The 26,316-nt window shown below is 32.8% G+C and overlaps 1 protein-coding gene across 1 annotated transcript in view; it reads right to left on the bottom strand.

The window, feature by feature from the left end:
* Nucleotides 1-326: 326 nt before the first annotated feature.
* The window catches only part of LOC127702831 (fatty acid synthase-like), a 60,317-nt gene continuing 34,327 nt past the window's right edge, over nucleotides 327-26,316 (bottom strand). Inside the window, 18 exon segments of the mRNA XM_052207133.1 lie at nucleotides 327-443; nucleotides 445-524; nucleotides 3,484-3,686; nucleotides 4,466-4,626; nucleotides 5,255-5,344; nucleotides 9,513-9,633; nucleotides 12,084-12,189; nucleotides 13,451-14,036; nucleotides 14,565-14,771; nucleotides 16,264-16,472; nucleotides 18,131-18,337; nucleotides 18,739-18,897; nucleotides 19,528-19,743; nucleotides 21,048-21,232; nucleotides 23,127-23,238; nucleotides 23,771-23,912; nucleotides 24,966-25,096; nucleotides 25,841-25,978. Coding sequence (XP_052063093.1) covers nucleotides 327-443; nucleotides 445-524; nucleotides 3,484-3,686; nucleotides 4,466-4,626; nucleotides 5,255-5,344; nucleotides 9,513-9,633; nucleotides 12,084-12,189; nucleotides 13,451-14,036; nucleotides 14,565-14,771; nucleotides 16,264-16,472; nucleotides 18,131-18,337; nucleotides 18,739-18,897; nucleotides 19,528-19,743; nucleotides 21,048-21,232; nucleotides 23,127-23,238; nucleotides 23,771-23,912; nucleotides 24,966-25,096; nucleotides 25,841-25,978 — 3,170 coding nt within the window.

The following is a 26,316-nucleotide window of genomic DNA, read 5'->3' as shown; positions in this document are numbered from 1 at the left end:
TAACATATACTTTTGTCTAAAAATCAACATGCATCAGTGAACAAATGTACAGATATCATTTCAACACAGAACACACAATACCAGGTTTACAAAAGTGAAGTTCATATATTATAACAATAAATACAATGAACCGTTTATTCAAAAGTCTTCATATTTTACAGAATCTTCCCATTTACATCAAAAACAAGATTGTCAGTTCCGCAAAAATCAACACTTGTTCAGACCCTGATCAGTTAGTCACTTGTGGTAAATCTTTATAATATCTAGAGCTGCTTCATTCCCAGAATTTCAATTTAGGAAGGTTTCAAGAGATGCTTTTCAGCAAGTTACTTCACAAGTGATAGAATCTTGGTTATTTCCTCAGCTACTTCCTTCCCAGAATCCCTATTTAAGAACGTTTCATGAGATCCATTGTAGAATGTTATATGAACTTTTCCAGTACACCCAGCTCTGTAGTCCGTAGTCTACTGGCAGGTGTTCACACATCACTGGGTCTGATTTAATACGTAATAAATGTATATCACCTACAAAAATAAAATTAAACCAGGTTAACTAAATACGTCATATGAATATTCTACCTATCAAGATATAATAAAAATAAATGTTTACATATCAATTGTCATTGTTTCTGAAAAAAAAGCCTGTTATTTTTATTTAGGATACTGCATCACCATACCCTTTATTTTGCATTGCCTGACCTATTCACATCGACACATCAACTTTAAAGGGGACAAATAGCAATAACTTACTAACTAAATTATAAGAGGTATATGAAAACGTTTTCAGCATTTCATTAAGTTTTGAGCTGCAGTTTTGATGGAACATGTTTTAAACATGTATCTAATACTGTAAATTCAGAAATTATTGCGAATGGACTAAAATGTGAGCTTAATTATTGCGACTTCAGGAAAATTTGCTTATAGTTTTATGTATCAGATATAAGAATGCAAGTTCTTATTATTGTGATACTCATTCAGTTAGGGAGCAGAAGTTTGACAGATCCAAAAGTGCTCACACATTACAACTCATCACTCCCAAGCTGCTGAAGTCATTCTGTTCAGTAGTACTGGAGAAATGTGGGACAAATAATTTTAAATTCATTCAACATATTGAAAAATTCAAAGTATCTGTAAACAAGAAGTAATAGTCTGACAGATACAAAAGCACAAACAAGTAACAACTCATAACTGTCAAGCTGCTGACTACATATTAAGTCATTCTGTTCATCAGTACTGTAGAAATATGTGTCAAAAACATTTATGTCCATTCAACATGTTGAAAATTTCAAATTATTTGCAAACAGGAAGTTGGTGTCTGAACAGATCAGAAAAGAAGCTTTTTGTCCAGTAATAGCTGAGAAAAGTGATGGAAACATTTGTTTTGATGAACAGACAAAGGACAAGATGAATGCAATAAAGTCCCTATTCTTAAGAGTTGTGTATCATAATAATAACAATATATATTCTATAGAAGAAAGATGTAAGCCATGGCAAACTTAACTTTATTCAGAAATCATTTGTCTAGGCTTACAGGATGACTAGTATAAGATCAATGATTTTTTTTTCTAGAGCAGGAAATGACACTGCATAGCAAAGAAATATGACAATTTTTTCAAGCACTTCCTTTTCAGGTATAAAACCACTAATTTATAGCCCCATTGCTTTCTATGTTAAATTCTGCAATTTCAAGCATAAATGGCTACTTTATCTTAAGTTCAAATAAAGTGGCAGTTATTTCATGTCAAAACTGTACCTTATGCTGACTTGTGCTGAAAAAATCAACATACCTTTAATTGCATATTAGAGCGTACTGGTTCCCGGAAGTTTGATAGTACAAAAACAGGAACTTCTGATCTGAACAACAGGCCAAATGAGCCCTCCTATTAAAATTTCCTATACTTCTTTATTATTCAAATAAAACTTTCAACAAGGGTTCTACAGTGACCCCAAGTCCCCAAGCTTTCATTTGATACTAAAACTACCCAAATATTCCCACTATTGACAAAGATACAGCTATGCGTAGGAACTATTTTGTTTAAAATATGTACTATTTTCTTGTATGTTCTTTCCGACCGGGCCTGAATTAGTGGTTCTATACCTATAACAGCACCAAACTTGTTATATTGACTTCTGCTTGACTTAATTTCCTTCTATGATCTATTTCTAGCATAGAAAAACACATAAAGCTTTTGTCAAAACACTATATCACTGAATTCAAGCTCAAATTGGACTGGTAGTAACATATGCGTTAAACAAAGAAAACTACATATAGATACTAATAGTGACAGATATGACACTTTTTCAATTTTTACCAGTTCTGATTTGTTAATATCTACTCAAATAACAGTGTTCTTACCTATATGTCTTATTTTTATCAGAGATTCTTCCTTGAATACAAATACAGTGGTCCGAACATAAAATATAATTGATAATTTTGTCCCCCCTTTTTTCTACATGTTGGAAAAGGAGAGTGATTAGGTAAAAAAAACATACTTTTATGTATAAACATGGATCAACAAAGCAATTTATGTATCTCCAAGCTAGACAACTTGCTAAAATGATTATAAAATGCATTTCAAGTGAGATTTTGGAATTCCTATATAAGTATACACCAATTTTCCTTGAAATAAATAATTCACCAAGAAACACAATAAAACATGAACACTCACTAGATAATTTGACCAAAAACAATATTTATACTATAAACTAGTCATAATATACAAGTTTCATTGGTTTCAGTGTTAGATAATCCAAAAATTTAAATTTCAGGTAAAATCTTAACTGTGTGCATGCTAAATGACCAAAAAAGGCTAAAATACCTTATTGTAGCAATTTGAGGGCTGTAATTTGACACTAACATAATTGTTACATAAAAAAAATAATGTAACATGATTTCTGACAACAAATGTGACCAATTTTCACTGTAAAGGGTATGATTTCTAAAAATAGAATTTCTCATGCCTGTCAGTAATAGGTATAAAACCACTAATTTATAGCCCCATTGCTTTCTATGTTAAATTCTGCAGTTTCAAGCATAAATGGCTACTTTATCTTAAGTTCAAATAAAGTGGCAGTTATTTCATGTCAAAACTGTACCTTATGCTGACTTGTGCTGAAAAAATCAACATACCTTTAATTGCATATTAGAGCGTACTGGTTCCCGGAAGTTTGATAGTACAAAAACAGGAACTTCTGATCTGAACAACAGGCCAAATGAGCCCTCCTATTAAAATTTCCTATACTTCTTTATTATTCAAATAAAACTTTCAACAAGGGTTCTACAGTGACCCCAAGTCCCCAAGCTTTCATTTGATACTAAAACTACCCAAATATTCCCACTATTGACAAAGATACAGCTATGCGTAGGAACTATTTTGTTTAAAATATGTACTATTTTCTTGTATGTTCTTTCCGACCGGGCCTGAATTAGTGGTTCTATACCTTCAGATATACAAATAAAAAAATATTTTTTACGGCTGATTACCTTGAAATTTTCCACGTTTATTCTTGTACTTGTTTACCATATTGACACTTTTTATGAAGTCTGAAGCTTGTTCTCTTCGTTTCCATGACAACACTTCCTGTGCAGCATCAGCCATTGAACTTTTTCCCACATCTTTGGCACCTTTCTTTTTACTGAATAGCTTTTCCTTAGCAGAAAGCCATTTGGTCTTTGTTGCAGTCATACTACAAAAAAACTTATTTTTAGTACATTGTAAAGTGTTTGTTTTTATCAACAAATAAAAATTTTGTATAAGTATACTTAACACAGCAGAAAGCCATATGTTGCAGTCATACTACTAAGTTTTCTGCTAGGTCTAGTCTGATAGTACTTTTATGAACAGTTCCAAGGATTTTAATTCATATACTGTAAATTTAGAAGTTAATGGATGCATTTATCATTTCGAATCCTTGACTACTGGGAAAATGGAAAAATTTAATTAATGCAAATACAAAACTTTATGAAGGAAATCACAATTGAAATTATGAATGCAAGTTTTTTATTATTAGGAACATGATACTGTCACATTTTTCTCATTAATATACCAGTAAACTTCGCAATAATTTCAAAATGCACAGTCTTTAGTTTTCTATGTTGTGTTTTGTGTACTGTTGTTGGTCTTTTTCTTTTTTAGCCATGGCGTTGTCAAGTTTATTTTTTCGACCTACGAGTTTGAACATTCCTTTAGTATCTTTCACCTCACTTTTACAATAAATACATTTGATGCTATAATTCAATTTTTTATTATTTAAAATTTTCAGCTGCAGTTTGAGTTTCTCACCTAGAGATTTCATGAAATAGTATATCAAGTATTGAAATATATTCAAATTTCTACCAATTTCAGTTGAAAGAACCTCATTAGAAATGTATACCTCTAATCTGGAGGTCACATGTTGTTTTTTTTTTTAAAGAAAAAGGCCTACTTATAGTTATCATTTAATATTTTCCTACTTAATTAGCATACCAAATTTCTACATTTTTAAATGACATTTCCACCACAGTCTGTATGCGAGCCTCTTGGTTGGGTAACTGATGCAAGATATTTTGTAGCATTTGAATACTAGGTACTGGTACAAACATCATCAAAAAGTTCACCAGAGCTCCTATTTCTAAATACAAATCCAGCTAAAACAGAGAAATAGTATACAGAATAGTTCTTAGAAAGTCTTCCTTTTCAGGTACCTCTGATACCCCGCTCTCCCTTTCGTAAGTGTTTTCACCAGTATTTGAAGATGTGCACCTCACTTTGTAAACACATTTGGAATTTTTGGTAAATTTTCCAGCAAATCTTTTTAAATTTTCAGTAACATTCTCAATGAAGGTTATCAATTTTCTTGATAATTTGGTCCTCCCCAGTTTGTATAAACATTGAAAATGTGCACCTTCTTTTGCATACACATTTGGAGAATTTTGTAGTTTCCTATATAATCTTTGACACCATTCTCAATGGAGTACCCATTTTTTGACAATCATGTCTATTTTGGTAATATTTCATGGGAGACTGTAGTTCTCCTTAAATTTACTTATTTTTAGACATCACTAGATATTCACCTTTCCTTTTTTAAAAAAATGAAATGAAATGACGACAAATAATCATATCAAGTATGAAAGTATTGATGTGTTTCGGACGGAGAACATTGCCATATCTCCCACGGCAAGATATGCTGAGGACAAAAAAAAATAAGTATTGCAACCCTAACCCTTGAGTCTTTGACATATTTTTGCAGAGAAAGAGTTGGGCTATAATACTTACTTCACTGTCATCTTTTGCTGCCTTTTGTGCTGCTCTGAATTGTGCTGAGAAATAATCAGGTCCACCATCAAATAGAATTAATTTTTCTACCTATAGTAACATTAATAAAAGTATATGTTTTTAAGTGGGATTACAATAAATAATAAAATGCTCCGCAGGGTGCAGCTTGATACGACCGCAGAGGTCGACCCTGAACAGTTGGGGCAAGTATGGACACAACATTCAAGCTTGATACAGCTCTGAATTTGGATTGTGATTAAATATTTGACACAGCATAGGTTACTGACACAGAATGAATGTGGTCTAAGAACTTAAAAATTTAAATTGGACATTCACCTATTATGGTCCAATATCTAAAATCTAAATACATGGTTAGATTCAGCATATCAAAGAACCCCAAGAATTCAATTTTTGATGAAATCAAACAAAGTTTAATTTTGGACCCTTTTGACCTCAATGTGGACAAAGTTGATAACGGGGCCCAAAAATCAAAAATCTGAATACATGGTTAGATTCAGCATATCAAAGAACCCCATATATTCAATTTTTGTTGAAATCAAACAAAGTTTAATTTTGGACCCCGATTTGGACCAACTTGAAAACTGGGCCCATAATCAAAATTCTAAATACATGTTTAGATTCAGCATATCAAACAACCCTAAGAATTCAATTTTTGTTAAAATCAAACTAAGTTTAATTTTTGGACCCTTTGGACCTTAATGTAGACCAATTTGAAAACGGAACCAAAAATTAAGAATCTAAATACACGGTTAGATTCGGCATATCAAATAACCACAATAATTCAATTTTTGATGAAATCAAACAAAGTTTAATTTTGGACCCTTTGGACGGCAATGTGGACCAATTTAAAAACGGGGCCCAAAATCCAAAAACTTAATACACGGTTAGATTCAGCATATTAAAGAACCCCAAGAATTCAAGAATAAAACCCCATTGAAATTGGTCAAGAAATAAGCAATTTATACGAAGTATCTTCTTTTGCACAATACTGTGCAATTGAATATTTCTTGCTATTGCACAATACTGTACAATTGACAATTTCTTGCTATTGCACAATATTGTGCTATTGGATATTTCTTGCTATTGCGCAATACTGTGCAATTGAAGATTTCTTGCTATTGCGCAATACTGTGCAATGGAAGATTTCTTGCTATTGTGCCTTACTGTGCAATTGAAAATTTCTTGCTATTGCTCAATACTTATATAATAATTTACACATCCTGTTTGGTGTGTATCTCCTACCATATCATTATTATTTGCTTTTAAATATAAATCAGAAATAACCAACTTGAAATGGAAAATTTTAAAAGAAAAAAAAGGAAAAAAAGAAAAAAAAGGAAAAAAAAAAAATCCTCCCCCCCAAATTTTTTGAACCCCCTTATGATTCATCACCCCCAAACTCAATCCCAGCCTTCCCTTTGTGGTATGGTACCTTGCAGTACAATTTCAGAGAGATCCATACACTTGAACACAACTTATTGTCTGGAAACTAGAAAAATGCTTGTTTTTAGGCCCCAAATTCCTAAACATTTAGGGCAATTACCCCCAAACTCAAACCCAGCTTTCCTCTTGTGATATGGAACCTTGTAGTACAATTTCATAAAGATCCATACACTTACACACAAGTTATTGTCCTGAAACTAGAAAAATGCTTGTTTTTTTTTCCCTTTTTGGCCCCTAATTTCTAAAATTTTGAGGCAATTACCCCCAAAATCAATCCCAGCCTTCCCTTTGAGGTATGGTACCTTGCAGTACAATTTCAGAGAGATCCATACACTTGAACACAAGTAATTGTCTGGAAACTAGAAAAATGCTATTTTTGGCCCCTTATTCCTAAACGTTTTGGGCAATTACCCCCTAACTCAATTCCAGCTTTCCCTTTGTGATATGGAACCTTGTAGTTCAATTTCAGAAAGATCCATACACTTACACACAAGTTATTATCATGAAACTAGAAAAATGCTTGTTTTTTGCCCCTTTTTTGGCCCCTAATTCCTAAAATTTTGAGGCAATTACCCCCAAAATCAATCCCAGCATTCCCTTTGTGATATGGAACCTTGTGGTACAATGTCAGAGAGATCCATACACTAACACACAAGTTATGTCTGGAAGTTACAAAAATGCTTATTTTTGGCCCCTAATTCCTTAACTGTTGGTACCATAACCCCCAAAATCAATCCCAACCTTCCTTTTGTGGTATTAAACCTTATGGTAAAATTTCATGGAGATCCATTCACTTAAACTAAAGTTAGAGTACGAAAACCAATGTGTCTTCGGACGACGACGACGCCAACGTCATACCAACATACGACCAAAAAATTTTTAATTTTTGCGGTCGTATAAAAATGGGGAATGTGTCCATGGGACACAGATGATGCCCCCGCTTGCATATAACGTTATAAAAGGACATAACTCAAGAACTGTAAAAGTGACGCTACCCAAATTTGTACTTGATCTCAGTTTTGTGGTAATAAGCGTTGTTTATAAGTTTCAAAACATTTAGTTGAGGCAAACTTAAGTTAGAGAACAGAAACGAAAAATTCAGCAATTTTTCCATTTGTAAAGGGGCATAACTCTAGAACGGTTAAAGTGATGCCACCAGAATTCGAACTTGATCTGTGTTTTGTGGTAATTATCATTGTTCATAAGTTTCATAACATTTGGTTGAGGCAAACTAAAGTTAGAGAACAGAAATGAATATTTCAGCAATTTTTCCATTTGTAATGGGGCATAACTCTAGAACGGTAAAAGTGACGCGACCAAAATTCAAACTCGATCTGTGTTTTGTGGTAATAAGCATTGTGTATAAGTTTCATAACATTTGGTTGAGGCAAACTAAAGTTAGAGAACGGAAAGCAATTTTGGGACGTATGTACGTACGTACTTAAAGACGGACAAGGGTAAAACTTAATGCCCCCTCCGCTACAGCAGTGGCATAAAAAAAGTCAAAACTGACCTTTAGTTGCTAGATCAAATTAAAACATCACACTTTTAAGGTTATTTTATTTAGTTCTTCAGGCTGATGATAAGTTTTCTGTAAAGAAAGGCTCCATACTACAGGGTTACTTCACTCATACATGTAATGATGCATATTGTCATATGTAAAATATTATATTGATCAAGCTTGCAATTGCAATTAAATAATCTATTCTAAAAGGGAAAATATTAATTTTTGTTCTTGCAATAACCCTTTCTCTTTTTGATAAATGATATAAACGCTATTATGCTTAACTGCAATCAACATTGTCATTCTGATGTGATATGGCACACATCTTTTAATATTGCTCTACCTGGAATATATCATGTTGCTAAACAATAAGTTGGGATAATACATGCTTACAGCAAACCAACCACATAAGATAAGTGTTAAAAGAACCAATTGGACATTACCATGTCTTGTTGTTCACATTATATGATTACAAGAATGAGTAAAGTTTATTATTGTTCAGATTCTTTATAAGTTTAAAATTAGGGACAAGTAATTATCTTGTTATAGACCAAACATTTTAATGATAGTTAGTTATGTTGTTGGCTTTTACTTTTTATTGTACATTTTTTATATTGCAACCAATAATCATGTATTACTGGGGATTCATTAAGTGCAAATCTGCCTAAGAATCAGGCAGTGGTGAAAGTATGACAAACAAAAACCCACTCAAGTTTACATTAATTTGAGTTCAAAATGCATAATGTTGCATGAATATAACATTCGTTTCTTTTTCCTGGTATTTCAAGATATAATTAAGTTGAAATACACTAGAAATTAACTCCATAATTTGCTATCATTCTTACCAGAAGTTATCTTGAGATTTCTCGAATTACCAGACACGCAGAAACAAGAGACCTACCATTTCTAACTCAGTATGAGAGTAACTTCCAAATAGGATGGTAAGGTCGGTGGTTTTTTTTGGCCATGTTTTGATATTCTTCTAAATTGCCTGATTTATACAAAGACTGTCACTTAATTCTCGTGGGTACTAATTTTCATGGATTCAGGCAAAATTGTATTTTCTTGGATATTTGATTTCGTGGTTTACAAAAGTCTGCAGACAAGGCTATAGAAAATTTGTTCTTCATTGTACCCACAAAATCATGAAAATTGGTAAACCACAAATAATTACAGTATAAAACAATCATTAGACTTAATTTCTTAAATATGTGTATTCGATATACATGGATCTGTCAAGAAAGTAAGGGGATGGGAGATGAAATTTGTCTTTTCATAATGAATAATTACCTTTTTCTTGTTGGCCTGAAGCTGCAGAGCCATCTCTATTGCCACCATTGTTCCAAATGAGTATCCAGCAATGATGTAAGGACCTGTTGTCTGTAGCATCTGTACAGCATTGGTGTAATAACTAAAATTGTTCATTAAAATTGTATTTTTTGAACAAGAATGCACACCTTGTTGTGCTAAGCACGTCCCCACTCATAGTTCAAGTATAGGAAAACAGGAGGCAGGTGTCTGACAGATCAGAACAGCTCACAGATGTTACAACTCACCATTATTAAACTGCTAATCAAATATGAAGTTATTTTGTTTATCGGTTTCTGATAGAAGTGTGAAATAATTTTAAAGTTCATTCAACATATAGAAAAATTCAAATAAAATTGAGAATGGAAATGGGGAATGTGTCAAAGAGACAACAACCCGACCATAGAACAGACAACAGCAGAAGGTCACCAACAGGTCTTCAATGCAGCGAGAAATTCCCGCACCCGGAGGCGTCCTTCAGCTGGCCCCTAAACAAATATATATACTAGTTCAGTGATAATGAATGCCATACTAAACTCCAAATTGTACACAAGAAACTAAAATTAAAAATAATGCAAGACTAACAAAGGCTAGAGGCTCCCGACTTGGGACAGGCGCAAAAATGCGGCGGGGTTAAACATGTTTATGAGATCTCAACCCTCCCCCTATACGAAGTAGGTATCTGACAGAGCCAAAAAGTGCTCACAAGTGTCAACTCTTCATTGTTCAGCTGCTGACCAAATATGAAGTCATTCTGTTCAGTAGTATCTGAGAAACAAGTGACAAAAACATTTGTGGATGAAAGGATGGAGAGATGGATGAATAGATAGACATGCTTAATGCAATTTTTAGAGTGGGGTATAATATTTATTATATATTTATTTGCAACTCTTGTGCTTGTAAAATCTGATAATATATCACAAATTATAATAGTTAAGATTCACTTAATTTCATGTTACTTCTTGTGGTTTGATTTATTTTCCCAGAATTTTTTTTAATTACTAAAGAGGATAATAAATTAATTGACACTGATATTTGGTTGTATAATGTCCAGGGGCAAACTTCAAGTTTAAAATGGTGATGGATCTAAATGAAAAATATTACCAATAAAATAAGGAAAAGCACAAACCAGTCGAAAGGTTTATCAGAACAAAACATATATACTGTGGATTCATTTATTTATGTGGATTAAGGAAAAATTGTAATTTCATGGTTTTACTAAAATCTGCATACAAGCTTATAGAAAATTTATATTTCATTGAAAATTAAAATCTGTGGTTCACAAATACCCACAGAAACAACAAAAATTGGTATCCCAAAAATAATCATGAATCCACGGTAAGCTGATACACTTAATGCAAAAAGTAAAGTAAAGTTTTTCTTTAGCTATTGTATCAGGACATAATTATTAAAGGAAAATCAAAAGATAGCAGGAAAATAAGGAATCATTTCTAGTCCAATTTTCCTTGCACAACTTGAGGAATTCGACCAATGTCTATCTTTAGATTATCCTGTGAAATAACATGGCTGGCTTATAATTACTGCATTATAAATAATTATAAGTGGATATTGTTCAGAATTCATGCATCTTCGCTAGCCAAGGGTTACGATCCAGTCCCCTCCTCTCCACCCTTGGTGGATTAAGATAGAATTTCATGTCCACGAGTGAATGATTTTCATTGGTCACAGTTGTAACTGGCTGCATCCAATCAAAACCGCCTTTACGATGATCACGTGTAAATGTAGAAAATGTAAATAAACAATTGCCACGTGCTGATTGTGCAACAAGTCTTAACCACAAAAACATTGGACAATACTCAGTGACAATTTTAAAGTTTTCAATCAACTAATTGGAGCTCCTGGGTATGTTTCTTGTGCAAATGTTGGAATGTAAACGTATATTTTCGGTTCCTGCTTTGTAAATACTAGACACAACCATAAACTTCCACACTGAAGAGAGTTCAAGTGCTGTCATTGGTTAAAAATGATGGTCTGAATGGGCGTGACTCTTTGTCTACCGGTAGATGGCGCAGCCTTGAAATCACAAATGTTGGCTTAATCTGCCAAGGGTGGAGAGGAGGGAACTGGATCGTAACCCTCGGCGAGCGAAGATGGAATTCATGCAACAAACTGTGAAATTAATCTTTGTGAAACAATGTTAACTCAAAGCTGTTTTATTTATCATTTAACTTCGCTTAGTTTCCCAAACATCAGACACAAATTATTTTTTTTATGATAGGATTATTTATACTTTCTTTTAAGCACCTTTAGATAGAAACAAATTCAAGATTGTCTACTTTTGACACACATTTAAAATTTCCTGGTCCCACGTCAGGAACCTTTTCATTGGTTGTCCATATTCATATTAAAGTGTTTTTTGTCCAGTAAGGACTTTAATGTTAAATTTTTGCATCTCTGATAACCTCTGTTCAACTTATTGTCTCCAAGTTAGTTCAGTGCTTTATAAAATTGAAACTAACAGACGAGTCATGCATATTGTTAAAGTGAATAGACAATAGTGAAAAGAACAAATTTCCCTATCACCAATAATACCTAGCTACACTGTATAAGCTATCTCTAGGAGTGAAAGTTGTTCTCTGTATTCCATAGCACTGTCTAGTTAGTAGGCCACCAAGTGTTTTCAACAAAGTTACTTTGCCTGTATTAATTCAATTGGTTTATCAATCTTGCATAACATTTGAAACTTAAATACTAGATGAAATGTTGAGCATTGTTCACAAAATCTATAGCATTGCTCTCAATTAAGGTCATGCACGTTTTGCTCTCAAAGTGGTCAGTTTCATTGAAATCCAGTCAGCAGTTAAGGATAGGTTTCAGATACAAGATACCTACCCTGTAGTTAAGACCAAGTCCATGATTTTTCAAGGTTTCTGGTAAACTGCAGACTTAATTTCAGTGATACTTCAAAGAACATTTTTTACCTAATGTCATTGTGAACCTTCTATTTACTTTTTTGATAAAAAATATTCAGAGGATGCCTATGGAGTTGCATAATTCTAGGAAAATGTGTGATACTTTAGGAGGAGTTGTGGATACACAATGTGCAAATGGAGTTATGAAAATTCTCTATCCTCCTCTGTTTTTCACTAAGTAGGGGATTTAAATCTGATGTAGCAAAGAACAAAAATTAATCTCCAAAATACACTTTCATTCAAGTAAATGAAATAAAAAGGATAGTTCAGATAGCCTACTTTTACCTGGATGATGCCCTACTTTTAACTGGAGGATGACCTACTTTTAACTGAATAATGCCCTACTTGCCAGGGCCAAACTCTAAGCAAATTTTAAATATCACATCTTAATGTTTTAAGATGAAATTTTGAAGTCAAATCATTGCAAATTTGAATCAATTAAATTGTACTGATTACCAAAGTAATGACCTATGATGTTAACTTGAACTTTTAGTCTCTGAACAAATGAACAGTATTTCAGTAAGACCTATTTTGCCTGGATGGTGACCTGTTCACCTTCATGGAAGTTGAAATTATCCTAGATTTTAAGTTGATATAAACTTAAGACAGTCAGTAAAATACTTGAAGCATTAAGTGAAACCTACTTTTTACTTTTCAGTTAAGCTACTCACTTAAATTCACATGGATGCAATTTTAGATGAATCATAAATCAGGCTGTGGGCTTTAAGTATGAACTGTTAATCATGTCAGGCCTATTATGGAAGGCTATATACTGTATAAGTTTTGCTCATTGTAGAAGGTCAGGGGGAGGGGAAGAGGGAGCTAGATACCTAAATTTTATTGTGGAAAACTAAAATATTCCCTAAAAATGACACTTCAGTGTTTAACAAAGAAAAAAACAATATCTGCTTACACATTCCAAACCAAAGAATTACCTACCACAAATATTTTTCTTAGCAATATTTTTCAGTATAAATTACAACTTACCAGTAATAGGATGTACAATGTACAATGGCTTATCTTGCTTAGGTGAACTATTGAGAGGTACCAAAGAGGGCTCCTTGATAGCAGGTGTCAGAAGTATTCTAATAGATGGAGTCATTGGAGTAAAAGCTTTTGCAGGTGACATTCCAGGAGAATTGATAAATACCAAGTCCATTGGTCTACTTTTCTTCCGTCTTTTTTCTGGTACAGGTGTAACAATCATAGGATTGGGAGGCAGCAATTTCACTACTAGTGAATCTTTCTTAATGCAAGTGGAATTGTCTGACAGTGGGATGTCAATATAACTTTCATGAAGATCATCTGATTTCTTGTGTACCCTTAATGTAACCATTGGTGTTGAAGTAGCCCTATAATCAGGAGGGCAGAAAGTTTTACTGTCTGGTTCATCTAGTAATGTGATCTGAACATTAGGCACCCTGACTATAACTACGTCTTTAGAAGGTTGACTGATCTTTAAATCTACGCTTTCACAAGCTGAAGCCAGTCTTGCTTCGTTTAATGTATCATCATTTTCATCTTCCTCTGAATTTTGACTTTCAAACTGTACTCTTTCCCATAAGGAAAAATCCTAAAATATATATATACATACAGTACAGACTATTATTTAAAGATGTGTTTTCAGTTGATTAACCTACAAAAAGATCGTGGGCAAATATCAAATAAAAAATTCTAAGAAACACACATTATAACTCATCACTGTCAAGCTGCTGATGCCACCGGACGTTAAGCAACCAACAATCAATCAATCAAGCTGCTGACCAAATATGAATTCATTCTGTCCAGTAGTACATGAGAAAAGAGTGACAGAAATCTTCGTTGACAAATGGATGGACAAGGTGAATGCAATATAGCCCACACCCATAGAGTTGGGATATAACAAATGCAGGAATGGCAATTACATCTGTGAAATAGAATATGGACATGTTAGTAAAAGCTTACTTTGAAGTATTTGAATTAGAAAGGGGTTCCAATAACAGGCACAAAATGATAACAACTGTGAAAAATTTCATTGCATTCCAAAGAATACTGTAGGGAAACAAGATGATGATTTCCTGAGTTTTTGACAATTAAAGTCCATTACCTCTGGAATACCAACCTTAGGTTTTGTTGTAATAACACTATGAAGTCTTTCCATTGCTAACATATCAGCTTCCATCAAACATTTAAAGCTGTCAGTTAAATTAATCCCAGGTTCATCAAGTACATTTAAGATCTGTGTTATAGAGATAGGATTCAGGAAGTGGGAACGTTCATCCAAACTATACAGCATGCCTTTTGTTTCTGGATATCCTTCTTCTTTCAGCTGTAAAAAAAAAAATTACAAGAAATGATTGTAACAGGATGCTGTTACGAAGTCTCCCAAACGAAGCTCCCATAATTCATAATTCCCAGGGTCGCCTGACATTGGGCAAAGTCCAGTGAAAATTGGTTTGGTCCAGTCAAGTTATATGCATTAGTGATGCCTGGGGACTAACCCTGTATATCATTCAAATCATCTTGGCATGACAAACCAGAATATATATGGTTTAGGGGTGGGGATCTCGACCATTTACAAGATACTAGAACATTGGGGGTGGGGGGAACCCCTGGGGACTGACCCTATACGTCATTCAAATGTTCGAGGCATGACGAACAGGAATATATATATGGTTTAGGGGTGGGGATCTCAACCATTTACAAGATATTAGAACATTCAGGGTGGGGGGAACCCCTGGGGACTGACCGTATACGTCATTCAAATGTTCGAGACATGACGAACAGGAATATATATGGTTTAGGGGTGGGGATCTTGACCATTTACAAGATATTAGAACTTTCTCAAATGGCAGGGGGTCGGGATGTCCCCTGGGGACTAACCCTGTATATCATTTGATGTGCTTTATCATGACAAACCAGAATATATATGGTTTAGGGGTGGGGATCTGGACCATTTACAAGATACATGTATTAGAACTTTCTCAAATGGCAGGGGGTCAGGATGACCCCTGGGGACTAACCCTGTATTTCATTTGATGTGCTTTATCGTGACAAACCAGAATATATATGGTTTAGGGGTGGGGATCTCAACCATTTACAAGATTAGAACTTTCTAAAATGGCAGGGGGTCAGGATGACCCCTGGGGACTAACCCTGTATATCATTCAAACCATCTAAGCATGACAAACCAGAATATATATGGTTTAGGGGTGGGGATCTTGACCACTTACGAGGTATTAGAACTTTCTTAAATGGCAGGGGGTGGTGGTGGGCATAAAAATAAAATCTTTACCACAGAAGTGTTTATTTTCATCTGGAACTATTTTGGTTTCATTAATTTTGTGTATCATGAGATTATAGTGGATTCATTGATTTTATTGGTACATATTTCCGCAGATTGACAAATTCTAAATACAAGCATATAGCAAATTTGTATTTTGTCAAACATTTGAATTTGTTGATCAACTATACACACTAAACAAACAAATATTAGTGTGTCTTGATTTACTAGGTGAAACTGTTTTAGTGAACCAAAACATTTGTCTCCATTTCATCTACAGCAACTGTAAGTCACTTTGATGGTGCAGTAGAAAGATCTTGTCATGGCAATTTAGGTAATATATAGTTTAGGGTTTCAAATTTGAACAGTTGAGGAGATATCTAAACAATTTATAATTGTATGCGAACCAAAAGAAGAAAAAATACTACTAAAACATAATGTCTTCATTCTTCAAAGGGGAGACATAATTAATAATGAATCTGCAGTATCTTATGTTCTTTTTATGCAATTTAAATTTCAACTGCATTTTTAAACTAACCTTTCCTACAGCTCCATCTCTCATTTCATACAGCAAAGTTTGTATTTCTTCCTGGCTACGAGATAAAAAGCTGAAGAAAGCTTTCTTCACATCAACAAGGATAAATGTTTTGTTATGCTGAAGTTTCTCTAATTCTAAGGGTTCTAATGGTTTGGCACACTGCAGAAATTTCCCTCCAGTACCAATGAAATCTATGCATGTATTCAGTTCTGAAAAAAATATCATACCAATACTGAAATCAAGGAAATCAGAAAATGAATTAAAGCTGGTATCCTAATGCTAGCAATTTAAAGGTTTGTTTGGATTGCTTGCTTTGTTTGTATAAATGTTTGCTCAAGCCTTGTAATTAGGATTCACATCTGCAATCAATAGATAGGCAGGGCTTCAGCTTGTATACATTATTGATACTTAAATGTTGTTGGGTGTTATGTATAATGTAAACGAGCTGAAGTCCCGCCTATCTATTGATTGCAGATGTCAATCTTAATTACAATGCTTGAGCAAACATTTATACAAACAAAGCAAGCAAGCCAACCAAACCTTTAAATTGCTAGCATAAGGATAACAGCTTTAATAAACAAATGACTGAAAAAACTGAAGTATGCTACGTTGCATAAAATAAGCAGGTATTGTGTTTCCAGTACATAAATATTTAGTAAATTCAACCTTCCGTAAAGGGGCATTAGCTGCCATTTAGACAAAAAATTGAAATACTATTGTTCTGGTTTCAAACAGTTATTTAAAACAGAATAATGAAATAATATTTCGCTATTAGCAGTCAGTATGGTGCAATTTGGTCAAACTAAGATGGAAAACATTGCAAAGGTATTATTCACTTGCAAGTCAATAATTCATTCTCTGTTGAACCCATTTTCATGTAACCCTAACTTGACCTTTAGCTGAAGATGAGTTACGCATAACCTAAAGAATGTCAACATTGAAACGTGAAACAAGGGAGTCACCATATAAAAAACCATTTCTTTGACTGATTCGGCCTACTAGTAATCATTAATATCAGGGTAAAACCATGATTTAATTTTTTTTAAATCTATGACATGAAATCAAACAGACCTAGAAAACATCGTAATTACACAACTCCACGTGCTAACCAGTCTATAATTTATATTCATATTTATGTTTATATCGGGTTGAATAACTATCAGAAGTCTTCAGAGGTTATTTCAATGGTTAATTAGATGGTGTCTAGTCTAAAATACGCACAAAATGCTGATACATTATAACAAGTCCAATTTTTAATTGTTTGTTTTGGACTTTTTGTAATTTGGATTTTCATTTAAGAATGTTATGAATCAAATATGAGAATTTAAGTCAAATCAGTGATCATGGATTTGACAGCTAATGCCCTTTAATATTTTTATTTCAATTTTACAATCAATTTGTACCAAAAGCTGGTTCATATTTCACAAAGGAATTTTACTTTGAATCACACTCAAAACAAGAGATGTCATGGAGCCTGTATCACTCGACTTGCGTTTTGACAAAAATAACTCCTAAAGGAGTCATCCAATGGTTTCGGTTGTATTCACATATTTTTTTTTTGTAGATCCAATATTTCTGATTAATTTTGGTGTTTACAGTTTCTACCTATCTAGTATAGTTATTGAGATAATAGGCAAACACATGAAAGTAGCCAAAAATCGTCATTTCAAGGCTTATGGAGTCATCTGATAATTTTGGTAAAAATAAGAATGTAGATCTTGACATTCTGATCATTTTTGTCCTGTCAGATGTTCTCTTTCTAATATAGTTTTCAAGATATAAGACAATTATTGCATTTTTCACCTATGTTCTATTTTTAGCCATGATGGCGAAGTTTGTTGACTGAACAGAAAAATAAAAAACTTACCACCACTAGTGAATTTTATACAGACATCACACCCTTCTCCTTGTGTCATAGCTTTAATACTCTGTACAAGATTGTCCCCTGGTAATACACAGACAAATGGAAATGTAGACTCAACCATTTGTCTTGTTTCTATGTCATAACTGGAAGTAAACACACTGATACCACTATCCTCACTGGATAAAGCCATTAAATACATCCCTACTGTATCTGAAATCAAAAATACTGATATATATAGTAGTATAGGAGTCAACATACTATCCTCACTTTTAACAGCCGTAAATACATCCAGACTGTATCTGAAAACACAGAAATGTTTAAACACATAGTAGTCTGGGAGTTAAAAATACACCATAACTTTGAAAAAAAGGTTGGATAAGAATATAGGAGTGATGTTAATAAATTTTTATTACAACTTCAGATTAAGGGTTGTTGAAGAATTAAACACATGGGGGTGGAGGGGCATGGGAGACACGTTTTTTAGACCCCAACCGTTCATAATAATTCAAAAATTTTAAGTAAATGCAAACAACATTAATTAATTAGTTTGATTGCTTCCCATCCCCTCAAGGATCAATTCTTGAACAGCCCTAAGGTAATTAATTACTTACCAATAGGTGGACATATCAATAACCTTGGTTTCTCTACAGATTCTGTAGATTCAGATAACAGATACAAAGCTATCAGATATGGAATGATTTGCTCAATATCCTCAATTCTCCACTTATCATCAGCTGCTAATGGAATTTCTTTGCAGATAACATCCTCTTCTGTCAAAATAAATACCATAAATGAAAGACTACAAAAAACTAAATGTTTATATGATGTGAATGCCTCTTGTGTCAAAAGCAATATCAGGGTAACAAATATATTCCTAAATGTTATAGCCAAACAGAAAAAACCCATCAAAACTAGATCAAAGAAAACAAAGCATAAACTTTATATCTGTAACTCCTGTGAGTTAAACAATTATATTCATTAAGTTTCAACCAATATGCATTAGTTACCTCAAAAGTTGGTCAACCGAAGCATGCTTGCATCTAGATCTATAGTGAATTCATTATCATTTGTGGTATGCTAATTTTTGTTGATAACTTGAAGTTAAGCACAAAGTTAAATGATCAACAAAATACAAATTTTCTATAAGCTTGTATGCAAAATTTGTTAAAACCATGAAATCAAAGATTCCACAAAAATCAATTAATCCACATTTATTGTACATACACAAGTCATTTATAACAAGCTTATGTTTAAATTGGCTTAAAACTTTGTTTAATGTTGTGAAACATACAGATCCCCTCACTGTCATGGATCTTTCATTTCTTGTACATGTAAATAATAAATTACTTTGCCACAAACCATGTAAAAATCATCTAAAAATAAAATAACTATCATATTACCTGTCATAAGAACAAGTCCAAGAACACCTGTTTTAGTTTTGTTATTAATGCCCTGATAGACCATTATTTTGTCTGATTTCTGACTCTGGATACTATAAGCCAGCACAATGTTAACAGATGTCATGCTGTATTCACTAACATTACTTTTTCTGGTGACTGCAGGCTTATCAAAGGTGACAGCATTCTGTACCAGAAGGGAACCGGCTTTGCATAATCCTGAAAATAATATCATTTATAGTGTAACAATGATTATTTTCTGTAGAATATAACAATAAAAGAAGAATGTGTCCATGGCACAAAGATGCCCCCTTGTAAACATGCAAGAGTCAATGTACTAATTCAAACCTATTGACGTTTCGTTTTCTTTGAAACTTAAAGACATTTGTTTATGTATGTTGTCATTAGAGATTGCTTTGTTGTTTGAGTGCTCTCTTGTTAAATAACAAACAGTAATAGGGTAATGCCAAATTTTCAATTATAAAGGGACATAACTTGAGAACAGTCAAAGTGACGCCACCCAAATTTAAAATTGATCTGTTTTCGGTGGAAATAAGCATTGTGAAGTTTCATAACAATTGGTTGAGGCAAAGTAAAGTGCAGAAATGGCAAATTCACCAACTTTTCAATTTATAAAGGGACATAACTCAAGAATGGTGAAAGTGACGCCACCCAAATTCAAACTTGATCTGTGTTTGGTGGTAATAAGCATTGCATAAAAGTTTCAGAACATTTGGTTGAGGCAAAGTAAAGTCAGAGTGCAGAAACAGCAAATTCAGAAACTTTTCCATTTATAAAGGGCCATAATTTGATAACGTAAAAAATGATGTCACCTAAATTCGAACTTAATCTGTGTTTGGTGGTAATAAGCATTATGTATAAGTTTCATAACATTTGGTTGATTGAAACTAAAGTCAGAACGGAAACCAATTTTGTGGAAAATTCAGAAACTTTTCCATTTATAAAGGGACATAATTTGATAACAGTGAAAGTGATGCCACCTAAATTCAATCTTAATCTGTTTTTAGTGGTACATTTGTAAATAAGCATTATCTATCAGTTTCATAACATTTGGTTGAGGAAGACTAAAGTTAGACAAAGGAAACCAATTTAGGGATGTGTGTAACTTTAATGCCCACGCCACTCAGCAAGGACATAATAAGTTAGAGTGCAATATTCACCAGTACTGTAACAATGCAATATCACTTGAAATTGGTGAAGTATCAGGTAGTATAACAGTGTTTTCAGTATCTAAAAATTACAGAAGTAGCACCAGTATTAGTGAATATTACCCCTAATACTATATTAGTGGTCCAGTAATCCTGCATTAGTGGAAGATTTATTGGGAGGGGTGGCACAGGGACCATGTATCCCCCACAGTAAGTCTGGTAGTCTGTTTGCTACAAAAATATTTGGATAACTGCACAAAGGTCCCAAAGCATTGTTCAAAGCATGACATAAGTAACTATTTCACATCTATTTCCAATTTTTTTTTTTCAATGGCCATATATATATATATATACCAGTGTATTTTTCAGCCACTGCCAGTACATTAGCACATTCTTTGACCTCTTCCTGCACAGAAATAGGATCAATCATAACTTTTATCAACCCGCCTTCCAAATATTCCATGTTAAACTCCAATACTGTATTGATGAAATCTAGCCAGTTATCCTCCCATAAAATTTCTGTCTTTTGTAAGAGATCCCTGAAATTAAACAAACATAAAAGACTGATGATTTTCCAAATAAGCAGTAATTTTGCAGTCTAAAATACATGCAATAATACACATATAAAAGCACAAAGCCAGTTTTTTTTTGTGTACATATTTGATTTTTTTCTAATTTTGTTCATTGTGATATGAATACGAACCACTCTACTTCATTCACAGTCATGAAAATGTGTGAATGAAAATCTGATGCATTTTAAAAATCATTAAAAAAATATAGTTTACAGATTTAGTTTGTACTGAATTCTAAAGGACCTGAACAAGTATCCTAAATATTTAAAGGCATTGTTTGAAATTAGTGCTGATCAAAAAAGCAGGATTGTTGGTCCATGCATACAGCTTTAAAGAAACCTTTTTAAAACTTATGTAGCCATTAAATTATTCTATTATTATACTATAAAATTGAACAGGTCAAAATCATTGAACACATTTAAACCTTTGGTAATAATTCTGTGACATATTATTTGAATTATTTAACTTATTAACTGAACTGAGAAGAATGAATGGCAAACACATGATTCCTTAATTTTACTTGGCAGTCCAGATATGACCTTGTATTAATTTCAAATGACAATGGGTAGGAAATGCTCTATACAAACAAATTTTGTCATTGGCAAAAAGGAAATGTAAAAACAGTCCTATATAAGTTAACTTCGTTACATGCTGAGCAAAACGAAACATAAAGTCCACTAAGTGTGGCTAAAGATTCTGGCTGAAGTACAGAAAAATATTACTCAAATACTATTTCAATACATTAATCAGATGTGACGTTGACTTATGTCCACACAAATCTAAGCTATCAGAGGATTTGAAAATGAATATTGAAGGTCAGTAAGACAGACACTTCATGATATGTGTAAGGATAACAAGCACATAAACATGATAAAACAACTCAAACATGAAGATTGGAGCATGAGGTTGTGTCACATCTAAAAGATGCTTTTATCATTAAAATCACATACAACATATTGTTGACCTATAATATATATAGGTAGTTTTTACAGTAACATTTCTACCGACCGTGCCAGACCCTCAGGAGTAATCAAGGTTGTTAAAGATCCAAGTAGAAGTCACCTCTCTGTTTAATTTGCTAATAACTTTAACGTCACAGTACCCAAATTGCACCTATTCAACAAAATAGCTGCGAAAATCGTACAAGTTTTCTTTGAGACTAAATAATTTGTAATTTTTTTGATTTGACATTATAGATGTATTTTAACATAGGTAACTATATTCAAATATACAAAAAACGTTCACAGTATATATTTCAACAGATGAAGCACACTGGAAAAAGTAAAATCTACTGAACGTCGCCATGCAACGTTCACAAAAAGTCATCTTTTAAAAATGAGCAAATAAAATATGCATCTATTTCTTAAAAAATGAATACTAAGCATGGACTAATGTCAAATTGTCCTAAATATTTGAATAAATAAAACAAAACAACTGTTATTCTATTTTTAAGGATGTGAATTAAAGCATGGTTGCAATCTGGGTACTCTTCATTACAGAATCATGGATCGTTTGGAGGTCGGTTCAAACCCATTTTTCTATGATTCACTATGGATTCAAAATTAAATTGGTGTAACTATACAGTAAAAAAGGATACATCTACAAAATAAACACAGAATGGTAACTTTTGTCTGGATCGTTAAAAATGTAGGTGAAAAAAACTCAAAATAGGTGCAATTTGGGTACCCTCACGTTATATACCCTGGGCGATACAGTGCTTGACATATTGTATGTATATCTATCTAAATACTGTATGTTGACCTTTGGTTGTTTGTGTTGGATTTTTATTATCTCATTGACATATACCCACTATCTCCTTTTATTCATAGTCATATCTGTCTGCACATCTGCAATAACTTACCCGTCTTCAGCATATTCAATGTTTTCATTAATATCTAAGTCATATCCTGGTATTTTAGGAAGTTCTAACTTTTCCGATGACAATATGAAATTTCCAGAGAACAATACTATTCCTGTAACATTAAAAAGAAACTTCAATTACTGAGATCAAGAAAAACACAATAAAATATTAAAACTGTCATGTTTACATCCTCGACCTTTGGTCTCTGGTGAATAGTTGTCTCATTGGAAATCATACCACATCTCCTTATTTTAATATATAACAGTAGGTTTAACAAAGAAGATGTTCCTTTTGTACAGTTCACCAAAGCATTATAGATTGTCTAAAGCAATATGTGCCTTTTAAACACATAATAAGTGATTATTTACCAGTTGAAGAAACAAAGTATGGACAGACAAATTGACAGAATTAATGATCACTAAATATACCGAATTTGAATCTATCGTGTATTGGGTATTGTGGTCTTTGTAGATTCAGTGTACCATACTTTAACCATATAGTGGGAATAACCATAAAATATCCATCTATATTACTGTTACATGGTATATTAGGTAAATCTTTAGCAAATGATTGTTTTTCTGGTATAATATATACAGGTGTTTCTATCATATTTTTGCAATCTTTGGCAGATTATACAAATTTACCATTATTATGTACTGCAAATCTTTGTTTTCCTTGTAGAACTTGTACAACAGCTCCTTGGAGAAGTTCATTTACAGTATCTGTATTTTGATTTAAGTCTAAATTGGAGAAAGTTATTCCTCTGTCCAATGCAGTTTTTGATTCCTACAGTAGTAAAGTGTTGAATATATTAAGTAGCAATCCTTCCTCACTTAAAAAAGACTTTTTCTTATGGTAAAGTTTCTGCTTTGAATCAGAAAGGATTTTGTCTGGATTATATCTATGGATTTATGATAGTGCTGTTTAATCTAGCAGAATCATTTTTTGTGTTCATTTAATTGAAAAACACACAAAACAGAAGGTATAATTATAAAAGAACAGAGTTCCAATGTTCCCCACGTTACACATATTTTATCTATCCAAGAACAAAAAAAAACGTTGTTTTTTTTTGTTCTTTAAAACTTTATACAAATATCTTTGAGAAATGAAGGCTTGAGAGCAAATACAATGAAATTTTTAATATAAATAGTATTTCCAAGGGGGCATAACTCTTTTTAGAATATTTGATCGGCACAGATTTTTGAATTTGTCCAAGAAATTGCTGATATAAAGCTTTGATATGAATTTCATAAAAATCTGTCAAGAATTGTACATGTGAGAGTGCTAACAAGATTGAAGGACAAACGCACAGACGCCCGGTATTTCTAATTCCTCCGCGCAACATAAGACCACTTTTTTCCTCTTGAATCGGAAAACTAATAAATTATCAAACAATGTCTTTCAGATGTTCAAAAGAAATCGATTTGTTGTTAGATATTTCTAATTAAGTATTTGAGTTTTGTCTTGCATAAAATCTGTCAAATGTCATTTTGACAGCCTCACCCTAAAAAATTTCTGCCACAAATTTATAAGTAAAAACACAGATTTGAGTGAAGTATCGTTTTAGGTAGGCTGTTGCTAATATCTAATTTTTTCCAAAAATTCTTTGTATAATTGCGGTTTTGGTCCAATGATATAAAGACATTTGTAGTAAAGGGAACTGATTGTATCATTCGTTAAACATTAACACAATTTTGAAAAAATTGAAGAGTATTTTACTAATTTTGAAATATGAATGACAATTATTTTAACATAAATATTTCAAACAATTCAATTTAAATATTTCAAATATCATTTTTAAATAAAGATTTTTTCAATTCTGAATTCAATTGGTCTTACCAAGGAATTGTCTTTTGACGTTTTCTGTGATATTGCTATCCAGCTGTGATAAATGAGTGTAGCTAGTGGTGTATGTATACCCTCTGAGTCACCAAGATCTATAGTGTAAGGCATAACTGCTTCATCCTTCACTGAAATAAAAGGTTACGTATAAGTTTGGCTAGTGGTGTATGTATACCCTCTGAGTCACCAAGATCTATAGTGTAAGGCATTACTGCTTCATCCTTCACTGAAATAAAAGGTTACGTATAAGTTTGGCTAGTGGTGTATGTATACCCTCTGCGTCACCAAGATCTATAGAGTAAGGCATAACTGCTTCATCCTTCACTGAAATAAAAGGTTACATATAAGTTTGGCTAGTGGTGAATGTATGTTTACCCTCAGAGTCACCAAGCATAAATTTACATCACTAGTTTTATTTTTTTGTACAGACAAATTAACCAACGACTGATGATTGGTTTTTCAAGGAGAAACTTTAAGTTTGCATTGAATGAACTCCACAGAGAACAATAGCTATTGTATTTATTCAATAGGACAGTTCACTTTCCAAAATTTAAATGGACAGGTAAACTCCAATCGATTCTGGGGAAAGGTTTGATTGCCTTCACAATAATTAGTATTCTTATATTTCCTATTTATAGTAATGGTGGCCAAGTTTGTCAGCTGGGTAAACAAGTGAAATTATTACCAAGAAGTATCAATGATTTAATTCACCAGAAAATGTCAAAAACTATTATCAATGCTTATAGATAGCAAAGATTAGTGTTTAAAAAATCTCTCTGATAGCTACTTCATATAGTCTATATGATTGCTGTTTTATTCCTTTTCTGTAGAACTGTATGCATTCTTATATCAAGTCATCATTTTATACAAACCTCTAGAGAAGAATTCTGGCCAATCAGGTATTGACCATGAGTAAGAATGGTCCCATCTAATGAGAGAACTAATTGATGGAGATTTTACATCCAATGGAAAATCTGACTGGTAAAACACACTGACATCTATTGGCTGACCTGTCAATATAGATATATTCATTAAAAATAGGAAGTATAAATGTCTAAAAGGAAGGCAAGTTCAAATAATAAAATGTACTTTGTACTTATACTAAACATTATCGTTGTTCTTTTTATGGTCTAAAATAATGTCTTTTATCCTAATATGTTCCTTGTGAGCCCATTTAATCAAAATATAACATCTTTTTTTCTATAGATTCTAATGCTTAATCTAGACGGTTACCATATTACTTCATTAAAAAACCACATCATTGGTACTTCAATAAAATAATTTAAAAATTTTGTGATTTATGATAATCCTCAAATCAATATTACAAGTAAACAAATTTCCTGGTAAA

This window comes from Mytilus californianus, unplaced genomic scaffold (assembly GCF_021869535.1).
Source record: "Mytilus californianus isolate M0D057914Y unplaced genomic scaffold, xbMytCali1.0.p SCAF_5, whole genome shotgun sequence".
NCBI classification, from domain to species: domain Eukaryota; kingdom Metazoa; phylum Mollusca; class Bivalvia; order Mytilida; family Mytilidae; genus Mytilus; species Mytilus californianus.
Note: the sequence above shows the minus strand (reverse complement) of the source record. Positions and strands in the feature narration are given on the sequence as shown.